This window comes from Oncorhynchus nerka, linkage group LG14 (genome assembly GCF_034236695.1).
Source record: "Oncorhynchus nerka isolate Pitt River linkage group LG14, Oner_Uvic_2.0, whole genome shotgun sequence".
NCBI lineage: Eukaryota > Metazoa > Chordata > Actinopteri > Salmoniformes > Salmonidae > Oncorhynchus > Oncorhynchus nerka.
The window spans coordinates 78,733,840-78,751,590 of NC_088409.1; the positions used below are offsets into that span (position 1 = coordinate 78,733,840).

At 44.3% G+C, this 17,751-nt stretch overlaps 1 protein-coding gene across 2 annotated transcripts; it reads left to right on the top strand.

Annotated features, from left to right (window-relative positions):
- The first annotated feature begins 91 nt into the window (after positions 1–91).
- Positions 92–17,376, top strand: LOC115141937 (A-kinase anchor protein 1, mitochondrial-like). Of its 2 annotated transcripts, none has more exons than XM_029681358.2 (11): positions 92–376; positions 6,602–8,370; positions 11,096–11,220; positions 11,378–11,504; positions 11,601–11,728; positions 11,937–12,114; positions 12,212–12,362; positions 12,826–12,893; positions 13,092–13,165; positions 13,478–13,543; positions 13,780–17,376. In XM_029681358.2, exons 2-11 carry the CDS (start codon positions 6,627–6,629, stop codon positions 13,840–13,842), a joined length of 2,724 nt encoding a protein of 907 aa, XP_029537218.1. In that variant the 5' UTR covers positions 92–376; positions 6,602–6,626; the 3' UTR covers positions 13,843–17,376. The 2 variants fall into 2 exon arrangements, with proteins under 2 accessions (XP_029537218.1, XP_064856533.1); XM_065000461.1 differs by lacking the exon at positions 92–376 and adding an exon at positions 5,795–5,813.
- Positions 17,377–17,751: the final 375 nt, after the last annotated feature.

Genomic DNA, 17,751 nt, shown 5'->3' on the forward strand with positions numbered 1-17,751 from the left:
CTGGACTTCTCTCAATGTGTCCAATGAGACAATGTACTGCAAGGACATTCGTTTCATATCAAATTACATTATTTAGTTAAAGGACTACTGGGAGATAATTGTGTCCTTAATTACAATCAAACTTGACTGCATCTGTCTTAACTCCGCGAGACTACCTTCGCTATTGTCGTCTCTCTTCTGCACCATTATCGCGAGGTTTGATCAGCTGTTAGGTCTGTTTTTAGAGTCTAGTGCTTGGACGGTCAACACGTGGGGAGGATAGAGAAAGAGAGACAGACACAGTAGGGGTAGACGTTGAGATTGAGTCAGGCCCGGAAAACGTAACATATCACGATCATTAAATTCACTGTGGCGGCACGGTGGACGTTTAAATACTGTAAGTATAATCCAAAAGTGTTAGTGTAAAATTGACAGCCATGGGCCCACAGATGTCAGATTGATATGTAGTCTGTCTAACTACATTCTAAATATATCGAGTTGTTTAGCCGGTTGGCTACAATGTTGCGCTACTAAGTGTTCCATTCCAAGAAATGGAACAGTCGTTTTATTAAATTGGTTATAAATATTCTGCCACTATAGTCATCTGCAGCCCATGTCATTGAGTGTGTAGTTCACGCAGACATCGAACTGTGTAGTTTATTCTGCGTTCTAAAATGACAACGGTCTCAAAATATACATGTTATGTTAATTTTGTGGTCTGTAGTCACCATTTTGTTGTTAATGAGTTTGCTTGAACGGATCATGTGAATTGCTAGCAAACAAGGTGGCTATCCATCATGCCCAGTTAGCAAGCTAACGTGAATGTTTCGTGGCCCACGATGCAGAGTTAGCCTAGCATTTCCAGGCTAGCCTACATGGCGACCACAAGATCACAATGCAAGATATATACGACGTTTGGTCACGAACTACTGTCTTGATTCTCTGCCAGGACACAATTGAAATGATATTGCCCCTACATTGTAGCGTAATCGTTTGTCGCATGCCTAGCATCAACACTGTGAATTGAGTCATAGTTCAGACTCAACGAAGATGGCTAACCGTATTCTAATGGTGGCTTAATGAATTAGGCACGTAAATGCACTGTTTCACCAATATTTCTTATATGTTTGGTTAAATCATGAATGTAATAATGTTTTGATTTTTAACTCGTGGTCCATGGGTTTTTAACGGGTTCATCAGTGTTTGTTACAATAGTGTAGGGCTAACTTGATAACGTTACATTGTAAATCATCAAGTGCTGCGGCCTACCATGTTTTTATTACACTCAATGTGTAGGTCATAGCTAGCAAGTTACCTTGCCCAGACATTATGCGGCTATTGCTCAAGCACTGGGAGCCTCGAAACTTTGCCAGTTAGCCTACATTTAACAGCGTCATTTGTCAGTCTGCTTTGGAATGACAATGTGTAGCTATAGCCTTGCTGTAGGTTATTAAGTAGCGGTGTATAGGCTATTTCTGAAGCCCCATAGCAGCGTCTAGGCAATTGTAGCCTGACACTTTTTAATTCAGAGGTCCGGTTTTATGGGACGCTGTCGGCTTGCAATGAAACTGTAATTTAAATATTCGGTATCACAACATTATTATTATAGGGCCTATAATGAACTATTGTTGTTCCCGCTTTTTAGAGTACTGCTATGGGAATAGTTATCGTAGGATAGCCTACAACTGCGGACCAGAAATCTCTCGACTGGGGGAGAAGCATTATTATCGTGGGTATGCTTTGCAAGGTTGCCTCGTATTCCAAGTGCAGCATCGCTGTGTAATAAACTGCTCGTGCTCAGTGCATTGAATGGTTTGTGAAGTGTAAAGCAAATGCCGAGTGACCCTTCCCTCGTCTACCTCCAAGGTCGTACATATCTCATCTTGATTCTTTCGAGTCTACAGTCAGGCCTGCTTAGGCATGCATATACATGCTGTGTGTGGGTGTACACAGAGCGAAACACTAACCGAATCCTTTTATTAGGTACTGGAGTAACTTTGTTTAGTTGGCCGTTATTCTAACCTTGTCAAAGGTGACTGTCAGAACAACTTATGACACTGGATTTTCGGGGGTGGGTTTTGCAGTCCAGAACTTTTCCTGTTGAAAAACAATATCCCAAGTATAAATAAGTACACACACGTAATCGTACCCAAAATATGTTTTGCGCAAAACTGCAAACTTCAAGGAGTTGGTCTGAAGAGTGCACTCTGTCACTGTCCTCCCCTTTGCTTGAGGGAAAACTATAGGATCAATAGACCACTAGGTAGCCTAGTGGTTAGAGCGTTGGGCCAGTAACGAAAGGTTGCTAGATCAAGTCCTGGAGCTGACAAGGTAAAAACATCTATCGTTCAAGGCAGTTAACCCACTGGTTCATAGGCCGTCATTGTAAATAAGAATTTGTTCTTAGCTGACTTGCCTAGTAAAATAAAATATATAAATAAAGAACAAAGGCCCACCCCCATCTTGTGCCATGTCATGAATACTTGGACTATTACAAAGTGACATTTGTTGTGTAAATCGGGTGATTCAATTAGGTGAAAAGGAGCCTGGAGTGCATCTTTAACAAAAAAAAGCTAGCAAGGTGTCATGGACCTTCACACAGGGTCTGTCATGTGAAACTAGTCTGCAGAATGAGAGGAATCTATGATGAACCAGCCTTGAGTACAGCATATAAAGTGAAGTTCCAGCATGTTGTTTAATCCAACATGGTATGTCGTATTTTTATAGTATTGTGTGTGTATTCTACAATGTAGAAAATAGTTTTAAAAATACTTTAAATGAGTAGTTGTGCCCAAACTTTTGACTGGTACTGTAGTTGTGGCTATCAAGAAAATGGAGGGTATAGGAGCTAGCGTTGCTTGAGTATTTTGTGCCAAACAGATGCTTGTCATTATATTAATGAATTCTGACCATTTGGAAAAGTGTAAACAACATTAAATAAGTGTACAAGAGAGTATGTTCTAACGGAAATTATAAACTGGGTGGTTCGAGCCCTGAATGCTATTGGTATTTGGCCAATATACTACGGCTAAGGGCTGTATCCAGGCACTCGATGTTGCTTTGTGCACAAGAACAGCCCTTAGCTGTGGTATATTAGCCATATACCACACCCATTAATTTGCTTAAAAATAATATAAGTAAAGCCTTTATTACAATAGACTAAAAACAGTTGCATGCATTTGTGAATTGCAGTTTTTTTTTTAGGCTAAATATTCAAAGCTCCATTTGTTTAATTTTAAAACTAAAATGCTTGATTACATTTCAAAGCATGAATGTCTACTATGCTGTGTGATTGCATTAATTAATTAATGATTGATACGGTAGCCTTTTTATTGAAATATCAGCCTAAGTAAGGTATTAAGGCTAAACAGGAAACACTCTTAGGCCTACAACTTGATGATGGTTATGCTAGGCTGCTATACAAAGCCTACTAATGATAACAACATGACTTATGATAATGAGGGTCATGATGATAATTGTAATAAGAATAAGGAGATTTAAAAAAGGAGGGTATAGGAGTGAGCGCTGCGTGCATATTATGTGATGAACAGGTGCTGTTACAATATTTTTCTGCCTGTTTGGGACCGTGTAAACAACACTAAATTCTAAGTAATGCCATTCTGTTCTAACCACCAAAATTGTAAAGCCTTTATTACAGCATAGCAAAGATTTAAAAACAGCTCAATCTGTGAAATTTCTTTATCAGACATTTTGCCGTTGTGAGAGGCTTGGCGCTGACAGAATCTCTATGATATTAAACAAATACTCAGAGAAGCAGGGGCTCTCTTTTTTTTCTTTTTTTCTTCTACTGTGTTATTGACTTGTTAATTGTTTACTCCATGTGTAACTCTGTGTTGTTGTCTGTTCACACTGCTATGCTTTATCTTGGCCAGGTCGCAGTTGTAAATGAGAACTTGTTCTCAACTAGCCTACCTGGTTAAATAAAGGTGAAATAAAAAAATCTTTAGCTATATTTGGAGGATTTTTAAAGCCATTAGATTATAGACTTAATTAAACTGGAGTGTCCTCTATACTCAATTTTCTTAGACAATTAGGCTAAGACAAACTATTTTCTTGTTGCTGCTTCCTCCGCCGCTTTGTTGTCAATCCCAATATGCAGGTAAACTTTGATATTATGCACGTAGCAACATAGGGAAAGGTGCGAATTCTTCAGCGCAATGAAGATTGTTTCAGAACCAAGGACGGCGACCATATCTAACGCAGAAGAAAACGCGTTTCTTATAAAATATTAGAGTTGCACCATTATTTTTACATAATATAACCATATGCAATTTCACATGTTTTAGAGTGATAGACTGCCATCCCTGTGGCCTCCACAATGGATTAGTCCACTGAGACAGGTGCCAATCAGACAGGTGTCTTCTGCACTATGAAAAAATAAAGTGAATTGCGGCTGCTTAACTGAAGAAATCTTGGTCCACCAACAGTCGACTAAATTGGGCAGCCCAAATTACAGGACACAAACCGTTGCGCCTGGCACCTACAACAATACCCTGTTTAAAGGCACTTAAATATTTTGTCTTGCCCATTCACCTCTGAATGGAACACATACACAATCCAGGCCTAAAAATCCTTATTTAACTTGTCTCCTCCCCTTCATCTACACTAATGTGAGTGTGACATTAATAATAGATCATAGCTTTCACCTGGTCAGTCTGTCATGGAAAGATCAGGTGTTCTTAATGTTTTGTATACTCAGTGTATGCTAATGATAGAAGCTACACAATCTATATGATTTGCCTACAGAGAATATTGAATTGGACAGCAAGGGATGTATAATTTGCTAACCAGGTCTAAGCACCTTGTCATTCACTATGGAACATGACACCGAGGCTCTGTTTTGATAGAGAAGTAACTGGGTCATGACAAAGGGAGAACAGGTTTTGAAATGGGTTGACACAGGCAGACCTTTTTTTTCCTACTAGTTCTTTTGACCAATCAGATCAGTTCTGAGAAATATCTGAAGTGATTGGTTAAAAGACCAATTCATGGGAAAATTCTCAAAATTGGGCTCTTTGTGTAAACATAGTATTGGTGACCATGTATAAGAAACCCACATTTTTGATCTCTCTGCCCCACTGAAAACAACTCTGATCTTGGTTTCTCTGGAGGCATTTGAAGGCTACCTGTTTTTCCCCTGCACATCAACATCTTTACCTGAGTCATTTTAAGGGCAGCCTACCATTCACCTATAATCCTATGTCATTCATCAACAAGCCTCTTACAGGTTCCTCCATCAGGTGAAATACGTGAAAGTTCTGTGTGCTTCAGTTTTGGGGTATGAAGAAACTGAAATATTGTTAAAATCCCAGTGACTAGAGCCTCCTCACAGACAGCTCACATTCAGAAAGGCTATCATGGCCCTGGCTGTCCACCTGTACTGTGCAGACTGACTGTCAATTCCAGCTTTACAGTGGCCTGGAACGCGCAGAACACAGTTCAAAGTCCATGTTCATGGTGATCAGACCTGGCTCGTGTGTGTGTGTGTGTGTATTGGTGCTTGCTATGGGGCAGTGGAAGCCCAGCTGCCACACACCCTAGTAGGCTGCGGAAAGAAGGGGGGGGGGTTCCTTCCTTCTACAGGCTGGACCTGCTCTCGGTCTGTTAAGGAAAGGCATGCACAGACTTCATTTTTTTTATATGGAGTGCTTTGACCAATCAGCAGTGGAGCAGCTGGGCATGCTCAGTAGGTACAGGGAGGTTAAACATTAGCCCTGGTGGTGGCACAACCGCTCCTCCTGCTAGAAACTAGATCTTTGTGTTGCAGCTTGTTTTGGTTCACAAGTAGAAACAAATATTACTTCTAAGCCACGGTAATGGGAATTTCTGTCTTTGAACATTTCTCAACGAGGCAATAGAAAACCATGGTGTGACCTATGTCTAGTCTGGGGCTTTTATAGGCATACATGTATGTTAGGTTCAGGCTGTTGTGTCTTTCTTCACCGGGAGCTGTTGACAAAAGTGCTATGTCTTCAGTGTTTTATGTATTCCAAAGCATTGTGCAGTTCATCAATTCAAGTTGTGTGGCATGAAGAAAAGAATTTGCAGGAATGATTTCACTACTTTACTGTAAGTCATTTGTTAGTCTAGGCCTATTCACAGGAGTAACGCCTTATCAGGTTTCATTTCAGTAGTTTCTTTGAAGCTCTGCTCCCACCTGTAAACTGCCATGATCGTTTTTAAAACATTTCTTGTAAGTCTTTTTGGCCAAGCTACCATAGGACAGTTCCCTTTTGACCATCACATGTTGTTCTCCCAGTGCCGTGCTTATTGTCAGCTGTGTGAACAGGGCTGATGCATTTGGAATCTATTTGCCGCTCACACACCCTTCTAGATTTTGTGGGCGTGATTACACACACACTATAGAATACCTGCTATGGTCTTTACACTATATTACCCAGGTGTATTATGCCATTTTTTGGGGTGAGTGTCAAATGAGACACTTAGGCTATTCAAAATGTTGACCACTGTCTTAACTTGAATATCTTGTTTGACACTATAATCCTGCACTCCAAATGAGTGAAACTAAAAGACTCACAGATCTCCCTCCAATAAGCTAACCTTAGCCTTTCTCGCCCTCTTTCTCCCTCTCGCTCTACAGGTGTAGCTGCTAGGGTCCTGAGGAGATGCCACTGAGGTTCCGGTCTATTGTCCCGTACACACTGCCTGGAGTGCTGGCGCTTATAGGCTGGTGGTGGTACATCTCACGCAAGAAAGAGCAAATCACCAACCATGACAGTGAGGAGGGGGCAGCGGCCATGGGCTTGCTGGCGTCCCCGGCCCCCAGTGATGGCAGCAACGGCCTGGTAGAGAAAGGGACAGTGTCCTTCTGCGCCACAGCCACTACCCCCACAACCAGCAGCAGCAGCTGCAGAGAGAGAACAGCCAGCAGCAGAGTCAGACCATCCAAGGCCAAAGAGCAAAGGTCAACAGAACAGGAGGTCGTAGCACAAATTCACATCCCGGCCATTAAGGCCCAGGCAGTAGAGGTACAGAGTACGTCATGTTCACCTACAGAGAGGGCCTCCCACCACCCAGACAGAGCCAACGCAGTCACAGAACCTGGTGTAGATAGGTGCCAACAGACACCCAGGAGCAGTTCTTCTCCTGCAGCCTCACCCTTACAAACACAGACCAGGAAGGAGAGCTGGGCTCTCCACGGAGAACACGGGGCCACTGGGCAGAGACCGCCAGTCGCCATTGCCTATGTTACAAAGCCGGTGAAATCAATGGTTACTGAGCAGGTCCCTGCTTCAGTGAAGGAGGCCATCGCCACAACATCAGAAGCACTTGTTCTCTCCCAGACGGCCCACGCCACGACTAGTTCCTCCACAGCAGCAGACCTGATGAATGCAGAGAGGCCTGAGCCAGAGGGGGAGGTGGCAGCAGCACATGAGGCAGCAGTGGCCTTCAACCAGAACCTACAAGTGGAGCTGGTGGCTAAAGATGCCCTCCTGGTCCCCTCCAGCAGTACCAAAGATGAGCTGCTCTCCTCGTCCTTCATCCCAGCTGAGACACCGGCCCAGGCCCTGAAAGTAGTCACACATGAGCTTCTTTTCCCAGAGACCCCCACATCTTCGCAGGGCTCCTACCATGCTGTTGTGACTAGTATTTCGGCCTTCCCCGCCCAAGGCCACCAGCAGGAGAATGGGGCCCCCTGCAGCAGCGAGGAGCTGGAGGACCTGGCAGCAGGTCTGATCACTGAGGTCATCTGGGCAGCCACCCAGGAGGTCCTCAGCGTTGCCTCCTGTCCGGAGACCTGGCTCGGCCAATCCGCTGCCGAGCCCTGCTGCAGAAGCACCCCGCTGGCCAATGGGAGGCCATGCTCTGAGCAAGAGCCACTCACAAGGAACATGCAGGAAGGGTCCTCCCCAATAAGCCACGCTGAGATGGAGTGGAGAGCACAGCAGAAAGAAGGGATGCCCAACGGTTGCCCGCCCGCCCCGGCATGGGAGCCAATGGGGACCGCAAACGCACTGAATAACCCCTGGGCGGCAGCAGCAGCATCCTCGCAGGAGGGGAGGCGTGAGGCCAGCAGCGTACCTGTCAACCTGGACAAACTGAAGGGAAATGAAGGGGCGATGGTGGCCGAGGACTCAGCCTGCAGTACGTGCCACTCTGAGGATGGGGTCAGCATTGAGGACCAGCAGAGCAGGGAGAGCCAGGAGGATCTGATCCAGGTGTCAGGGATGTCTGAGGGAGAGGGTGGTCTGCGCCAGGTCCCAGAAGAGGTAGTGACCACGGAACAAGTGATGGCAGCCCTACCAGGCCATGTGCTGGGGGCTGTTGGCGAAATGAAGAGGCTCAACGGCATGGCCCTGAGGAATGGTTCTCACGGGATGAGTGAGACTGAGACCGATCAGTCTGGAGGTAAGATTACAGACCACACCATGTAGTGGAGTCAGGCTCATAGCAGCACAGATCTACACATGGCTGAGGGGAATGTTTGATTGGTTGGACTATCATTTGGAAAGTCACCGGCTTTGGTCTTAGATCTGGTAAAATAACTCTATTCATAAGTAGACAAGTGTGTGTGAATTGGGGGTAGGGAGTTTAATGGTCTCTGCTTCTGTGCTGTACCTTTCCAATTCTAACTAATGAGATCACCAAATAGTAGCTGTAAGAGTAAATGTCTGAAGTGGGCCAAAACAAGTTGCCCATCTAAGAAATGCTTGCAGAATCATGTTGTGACTACTAGCTAGTCTGCCACCAGCAAAAAAAAGCATACAGTTGAGGTGATAGTATTCTTTACTGTACTTTACTTAATGTTCTTTGCTGTTGATGGTGGCTAATACAGAACAGTGTGGTAGCTAGTTACCTTTCATAGTGTAGGTTGAAGTTAGTCTTTAGATGCTGTTTTACTACTTACCACCCTGAGGCTATAGGGACTCTAGCTGTGTTTCTACTAGATACCACCCTGAGGCTATAGGGACTCTAGCTGTGTTTCTACTAGATACCACCCTGAGGCTATAGGGACTCTAGCTGTGTTTCTACTAGATACCACCCTGAGGCTATAGGGACTCTAGCTGTGTTTCTACTAGATACCACCCTGAGGCTATAGGGACTCTAGCTGTATTTCTACTAGATACCACCCTGAGGCTATAGGGACTCTAGCTGTGTTTCTACTAGATACCACCCTGAGGCTATAGGGACTCTAGCTGTGTTTCTACTAGATACCACCCTGAGGCTATAGGGACTCTAGCTGTGTTTCTACTAGATACCACCCTGAGGCTATAGTGACTCTAGCTGTATTTCTACTAGATACCACCCTGAGGCTATAGGGACTCTAGCTGTGTTTCTACTAGATACCACCCTGAGGCTATAGGGACTCTAGCTGTGTTTCTACTAGATACCACCCTGAGGCTATAGGGACTATAGCTGTGTTTCTACTAGATACCACCCTGAGGCTATAGGGACTCTAGCTGTGTTTCTACTAGATACCACCCTGAGGCTATAGGGACTCTAGCTGTGTTTCTACTAGATACCACCCTGAGGCTATAGTGACTCTAGCTGTATTTCTACTAGATACCACCCTGAGGCTATAGGGACTCTAGCTGTGTTTCTACTAGATGCCACCCTGAGGCTATAGTGACTCTAGCTGTATTTCTACTAGATACCACCCTGAGGCTATAGGGACTCTAGCTGTGTTTCTACTAGATGCCACCCTGAGGCTATAGGGACTCTAGCCGTGTTTCTACTAGGTGCCACCCTGAGGCTATAGGGACTCTAGCTGTGTTTCTACTAGATACCACCCTGAGGCTATAGGGACTCTAGCTGTGTTTCTACTAGATGCCACCCTGAGGCTATAGGGACTCTAGCTGTGTTTCTACTAGGTGCCACCCTGAGGCTATAGGGACTCTAGCTGTGTTTCTACTAGATACCACCCTGAGGCTATAGGGACTCTAGCTGTGTTTCTACTAGATACCACCCTGAGGCTATAGGGACTCTAGCTGTGTTTCTACTAGATGCCACCCTGAGGCTATAGGGACTCTAGCTGTGTTTCTACTAGGTGCCACCCTGAGGCTATAGGGACTCTAGCTGTGTTTCTACTAGGTGCCACCCTGAGGCTATAGGGACTCTAGCTGTGTTTCTACTAGATACCACCCTGAGGCTATAGGGACTCTAGCTGTGTTTCTACTAGATACCACCCTGAGGCTATAGGGACTCTAGCTGTGTTTCTACTAGATACCACCTTGAGGCTATAGTGACTCTAGCTGTATTTCTACTAGATACCACCCTGAGGCTATAGGGACTCTAGCTGTGTTTCTACTAGATACCACCCTGAGGCTATAGGGACTCTAGCTGTGTTTCTACTAGATACCACCCTGAGGCTATAGGGACTCTAGCTGTGTTTCTACTAGATACCACCCTGAGGCTATAGGGACTCTAGCTGTGTTTCTACTAGATGCCACCCTGAGGCTATAGGGACTCTAGCTGTGTTTCTACTAGATGCCACCCTGAGGCTATAGGGACTCTAGCTGTGTTTCTACTAGATGCCACCCTGAGGCTATAGGGACTCTAGCTGTGTTTCTACTAGATACCACCCTGAGGCTATAGGGACTCTAGCTGGACTTTTTGCTTAGGGGGCAAGTTGTGATGTCACCAACGGGAAGAACCACACCCAATGCCTGCTGGGTGTTCCTGAAAAGGTTAGTGGTCACACAGAAGGTGAAGACTCAGAACAGTCCAGTGAAGGTGTCATTGTGTTTTTGTTCTGTCAGAGCAGCACTGTGATCAGATATGCCTGGTAAGAGCCATAGTGGTGTGCACGTGTTGGTGGACTTTGGATTCCTGTTGGGTTAGTGGCCTTATGCCCTGCTTGTCATTTGTTTGATTAACAGCTCAATGACTTGTGTGTGGTGGGCTGAAGTGGGTGATCTGGTGTATGTGTCTTAAACTTTGAGTTGTGTGTGTAAATGTGCACATGTCTGTCTTTATTTCGTTTTTTAAAAAACGTTTATTTATCCAGTTGTGTGTGTGTGTGTGTGTGTCAGGGTACATGTTTAGGTTAGACTCCAGTCATGTTTGGATGTGTAATTGTGAGTTGGTAAAATACCTGTCTGACTCAGGACTGTGTGTGTCTGGATGTGTTCAGGCTCGGATGTGAACAGTATGGACTCGGTGGATAGTGGCTGCACCATGGGGGCTAGGGATAGTAGTGGCAGCCCTGCCATGGCTCTGGGCTCTGAACTTATCGTTTGGGAGATTGAGGTGCCAAAGGTGAGCCTGCTCCATCCCAACACCCACACCCAGAGACTTGACTAGTATTCAGAGGAAAATCCACTAGTTCCTTAGAAATGAGTCTCTTATCACATTCATTCTAACCCAATATCTCCTTGTAATGTCTTCTTCCGTTTCTGTTCTCTCCCTCTCTCAGCATCTGGTGGGTCGGTTAATTGGGAAACAGGGGCGATACGTGAGCTTCCTGAAGCAAAGCTCTGGTGCAAAGATTTATATCTCCACCCTCCCTTACACTCAAGAGTTTCAAATCTGCCACATAGAGGGTGAGTGGGGTAGTCCTCAACCGTCAGGAGCACATGAGTGCTGTAGATGGTCTACTGGTAGTAGAATTCTGCTGTTTTAATGTGTTTTCCTACTAGGCTCCCAGCAGCAGGTGGACAAAGCCTTGTCCCTGATCGGGAAGAAGTTTAAGGATTTGAACCTGACCAACCTCTATGCCCCCCCACCTCTGCCGCTCACGTTGCCCTCGCTGCCCATGACCTCCTGGGTAAGCATGGTACCTAGAGAGCCTGGAGGGTTGTGCAGGGATCCCTTCTCTTTCTGTCTGTCTCTCAAATCTGTTCAAACATGCTTTATTTGCACGACAGTTAAGGTGCTGCTAATTGATTTGAAAGAAAGTGGATTAACTTAAAGAATGAGATGTTTGCCCTTCTGGCTTCTCATTTGACAGTTGTTAACTATGTTTCTTCTCTCAGCTCCTGCTCCCCAGCGGTGTAACCGTGGAGGTGATCGTAGTGAACATTGTATCGGCGGGTCACCTCTTTGTCCAGCAGCACACACACCCTACGTACCACGCCCTGCGCAGCCTGGACCAGCAGATGTTCCTGTGTTACTCCCAGCCAGACACACCCACCCTGCCCTCACCTGCTGAAGGTAAGACCCCCCCTAGGAAGGACATGGGTGTCTTTTGAACCAGTTGTGTGTGTGTGTGTGTAATCCAGACTCTATGCTTACCCTCTCTCTGTCTCAGTGGGGGTGATCTGTGCGGCGCCGGCGGTAGAGGGAGCCTGGTGGAGAGCCCAGGTCATCTCCTTCTACCAAGAGACCAGCGAGGTTGAGATCCGGTATGTGGACTATGGTGGCTATGACAGAGTGAAGATTGACACACTACGGCAAATAAGGTGGGCCCCCCCCTCAGACTCTGAAGGCTGAAAAAGCATGGCTAGTTGATGCACATTTTCAGAGTTTTGGGCAATTTCTTTCCAACTCAAGTCTATTCAGAGAAAGTTGTCAGAACTGGAATTCAGAAGAACTGGAATCTTTCCATACTTTCAAAGCTGTTTTCATTTAATTTTCCTTCATTTCTTTCTTAAGTTGACTTGTTTAGGTAAAATAGACACCAGTCCTGCTAGGTATAGTAGCCCGTCATTGTAAGTAAGAATGTGTTATTAACTGACTTGCCTAGTTAAATATAAGTCAAATAAAAAATGCAGTATTCATTCAACCATTTTTGTTTGGAAATTGTGCCCCCCTCTGGTCAAATAGTTTTGTCATATTTAGAGAGAACGGAATGTTATGTAAGAAGGGATGGTGGGTCTTTCTGCACACTGACTGAATGCTCTTATTTAAAATCTGTATTTTCAGGTCAGACTTCGTAACATTACCGTTCCAAGGTGCAGAAGTATTACTGGACAACATCGCCCCCCTTCCAGGTAACATCAAATAGCTAAATAAAAGGACATGGTACAGTTTACTTGCGATAGATGTCTTATTCTCAAGGACACTTTCCAAAATCAAGAAACTTTCCCAATTGAATGTCTAACTGTTCCAAAGTCAGCCTGCCTGTGGAAGGTCGTCAAATATGCTGTTGTCATTTATGTTAACAAGTCTGTAAATGCATCCATCCACAGGAGAGAAGAGCTTTTCAACCGAGGCCTCCTCTGCACTGGAGGAGATGACGAGAGGGGTAGCACTGCTTGCACAGGTACCACAAATGCAGCATCTAGCACCAGGCAGCTAACTGGAAGACACTGTCCTATACTGCACTCTACTGTACTGCACTATACTCTGCTGTAATGTACTGTACTCTACTGTAATGTACTGTACTCTACTGTAATGTACTATACTCTGCTGTAATGTACTGTACTCTACTGTAATGTACTATACTCTGCTGTAATGTACTGTACTCTACTGTAATGTACTATACTCTGCTGTAATGTACTGTACTCTACTGTAATGTATTGTACGCTCCACTGAAGGTAATTGGTTGCTAACCTGGCTGTTTCCTTTCTTCCAGGTCACAAACTACGACAACAACACTGGTCTCCCATTGGTCCAGATGTGGAACATGGTTGGAGAAGAGGTACGTTTACTTTTTTGGGAAGTTTAGACAAAGTATTTGAAATATTTCAGTGTAATTGTAAGCATTTCCATTTGGTGAAGTGGATATTCTTTCATTGTGGTGTATGGTTCATTAACTTCTGTATTTAAAAATGCAAGACATTTTCACCTAAACATTCTGATGGCTGGCAAACCACTCGGTATCAATTGTTATTTTACACTAATGATGAATCTATCTTTCTCTCCATTTCCATCCAGCTGATATCAGTTAACCGCACACTGGCAGAGCGAGTGATGGGTACCTGGGTGGACAGCTTTTGAACCTTGCTGCCCCCCACCCATCAACCCCTTCTCAGTTTTACCACACCCCTCCTAGATCCCTTCTTCTGACCTAATCTCTGGAGGCTGACCCAACCAGCCCTCCAGAAACACCCCATAACACTTCAATGGAAGAACACAACCACTGGATTTGGGAATAATTTGTTTTTTTGGGGGCATTTTTACCCTAGATTTCACAAAGAAATAAAAATGGTTGTATGCAGAAAAATCTGAAGTACTGCTTCAGAATAAGCCAACTCCCCTCCTCTCCTCCCCCACACACCAAAAGAACTTAAAGAAGGAAAATAAAGTACTTGTACATTTTAAAAATAGATCTATATTGTAACTAAAGGTTGATCTGATTTTTCGTCCTACCTGACATTTCACTCCACAACTTTGCCTGTGGATTCTCATCATGCTGTGGATGTATATCTCAACTCAATAGGAAACAGTGTCAATGGAGAACTAACCTCACTGTCAGCTGTAATTACATGTATACACTTGTATAGTGATATCAACGGAATTGGGCTTTGAAGACTGGGCTAAGTGTGGGGTTTCTATATTGTATGTAGTGCAGTAGCCAGTCCCCATTTCATGTGCCGGCAGGCTGTGTCTCGTCGTTTGGTCTCATCATGACAGCCGGGGACATACAGGCCTGGGGGGGCTAAGAATGGCGTCTGGATTCATGGTTGTGAATGACGACCTCGTCTGTGGAGACAAATGTAGATCTCCGCTTTGTTGCCACTAACCACAGTCAAGGAAACGGACAGGGTGGGGGTGATTCCTTTCTCCATCCACCTGACTGGGAGAATGTGCAGAACCGGAATCCCAGGAGTCGTGTGAAGGCCCGCTCAGCTGCCTTGGCCTCTCCAGTCTGTACAACACTGTGGCCTTATGGAGAAACCAAACGGGCTTCCTTTTCTGGGATCTCCAACTGACCTGCAAGCAGACCAACCTGACCCCTCTTTCCCCATGCAATCGCTGGTTGCCTTCAGCGTCTATCCATTGTCCTGCCTGGCATCTCAGCTGATGCACTCACCACTACATTTCAGATCCACTACTGTTGTCTGGCACTGGAGTTGTTGAGTCTGGGACATGATGTGGAAGGGTAGGGATGCACTATCTCCCCCCCACCTTCTCGACTGACTCCAGGGGCCTCGCGCAACTCTTGGTGCAACTGTCTAAGGCCTTTGGGTGAGGACACCGCCGTGCGGTTAACATTGGTGTGTGTGTGGAAACACTACAGCCACGGACAGGCCTCTGATACCTGACCAGGAACTCTTACAAAGCATCTTACGTTAACGTAATTTAGCCCTGCTCAGTCAGGTTAACCTGCCCAACCTGCTTATATTAAAATCAGTCTGTCTCCTAATATGCATGTTAACCTGCCCAGGTCTGCGTCCTTATCGTCTTCACTGTGTTTTCTTCTACATACTACCCCGTAACATTATTACACTTTACATTTGTGCAGTTGCAGTTTCCATACTTACAAGCAGTTTAATGGATCCAAAATGAAGTCTTGCTGACAACACGAGGTTTGACTGTGTTTTTGTAGCCCATTTGCACTGTGGGAAATGAGGTCCTTGACGGTACCGGTCCTCTTCACTCAGCAGCGTATGAAAGTGCAGTACAGAGAAAGTGAGCCATTAGAATCAGTCTCACACTGCAGATATTATTGTAAATGATGGCATCATATACTGTATATCTGCTTTGGTCTTGTTGGGTTTTGCATAGGAATTAATTGCTTTGTCATTTATTGAACAGAATACACTTTTTTTTAAATATTTAACTGCTAATTTTTGCTGATGCGTGGTGTTGTCGTCGCCCCCGAATTGAATTGCTCTGGTAATAAGACAGCTTCCGTCCCTCTGCTTGGTCTTATTGAAGTTAAGAACCAGGATAGATTTAGGATATTACTTAACGGTTTTGCTTGACTATTCCTGCATTACTATTAAACTTGAAAGTGTTGGCATGTAAACCACATTACAATACTTACTTCCTATACATATTGATCACATAGGTTAACTGCACTTTATCAACCTTGCTGCTAGAGTATATATTTCACACATTTTGTGTGATTGATTGAACCATGTTTCAGGAATGGTTAGTTATGAGGTTGATGCACATGCTGCAAGTTCAGAAGGCAGCTGTATGCAAGGTGTTTTTAAATGTCAGTTACTAGTCAGTCCAGTGTTGGTACCCGATAACTGTTAATGTTTCTGGAACCATAAGAAATCAGGCTTCTAGCTACTGGACTGAACAAAAATATAAACGTAAAATGTTGGTCCCGTGAGCTGAAATAAAATAACCCAGAAATGTTCCATCTGCACAAAGTGTATTTCTCTCAAATTTTGGACACAAGTTTGTTTCCATTCGTTTTCGTGCGCATTTCTCCTTTGCCAAGATAATTCATCCACCTGACAAGTGTGGCATATCAAGAAGCTGATTAAACAGCATGATCATTACACAGGTGCACCTTGTGCTGGGGGACAATAAAAGACCACAATGTGCAGGTTTTATTCACACAAGACAATGCCACAGATATTTTGAAGAGTGTGCAAATGGCATGCTGACTGCAGGAATGTCCAACTGAGCTGTTGCCGGAGAAGTTTGTTAATTTCTCTACCATAAGCCGCCTCCAACATCGTTTTAGAGAATTTGGCCGTACGTCCAACCGGCCTCACAACCACAGACCACATGTCACCACGCCAGCCCAGGACCTCCACATCCGGTTTCTTAATTTCTTTCTGTAATAATGCCCTTTTGTGGGGGAAAAACTATTCTGATTGGCTGGGACTGGCTCCCCAGTGGGTGGGCCTATGCCCTCCCAGGCCCACCAATGGCTGCACCCCTGCCCAGCCATAAATTAGGGGCTAATGAATTTATTTAAATTGACTGATTTCCTTCTATGAACTGTAACTCAGTAAAATCTTTGATTGTTGCATGTTGGGTTTATGTTTTTGTTCAGTATAACTTACAACATATTCTAGGGACTTACATGTCCTGGCTTGCTTGGGTTCGAGTCCAAAGCTGGCGTGGAGCAGGAGCCATATTGTTTGATATTTTCAGCCCCTTCACTTCATGTTTCAAAGAGCCATTTCAATCAATGTCCTCTTCTCTTTGATTCCAGCTTGATTATGTCACAATCAGTATAGATTAATTACTCCATTGATCCAAATGACACCCTTCTGTCCTGTCACCCAAACTCCTATCATGCTTGATCGAACTAGAATTATTTCTTGACTTGTGCAGGTCTGTGTAAATAAGATATTTCACTGGACTTTTGTATAACACTGGAAACAAAGGGAACATGTGTTTTTTGTTCACCCCTTCCAAAACCGCTCATTGTTCTGTTGGTAGGACTGGTTTGAAGTGTTTGCTTAGCTAGATAATTAATCATTTGATTATTTAAATGAGTAAGAAATCCTGCCCAGAGCATTTAACATGTACAGGTCAGTTTTTGCGAGGCTCATCAAAGGTTTGGTTCTTGGTTGTACAGATCTATTAAAAAATAAAATAAAGTTATAAAAAATGCTACTCTTATGTTCTGAAAATGTTTGTCTACATTACACCATATATGTGGAGGTGAACATCTAGTATACAGTTTATGTCCAAGCAATGTCGATTCAATACTCCCACATGCACAGAATCACATATTGCACTTTATGACAACTGTTGATGTAAAAAGGGCTTTATAAAATTTGATTGAAATTTCATAGCAAACAGTTAAAGGGCAACTCTCACTTTTCAACCTCATTTTCATTGTCTCCAGTCCATTGTTTACATATGTGAAAACAGTTCATTTCTACATTTTATAGAAAAAAATCCAGCCTGATATAGAGGTCCTGGATGGCAGGGAGCTGTGCACAGTGATATACCGGGCCGTACTCACTACTCTCTGCAGCGCCTTGC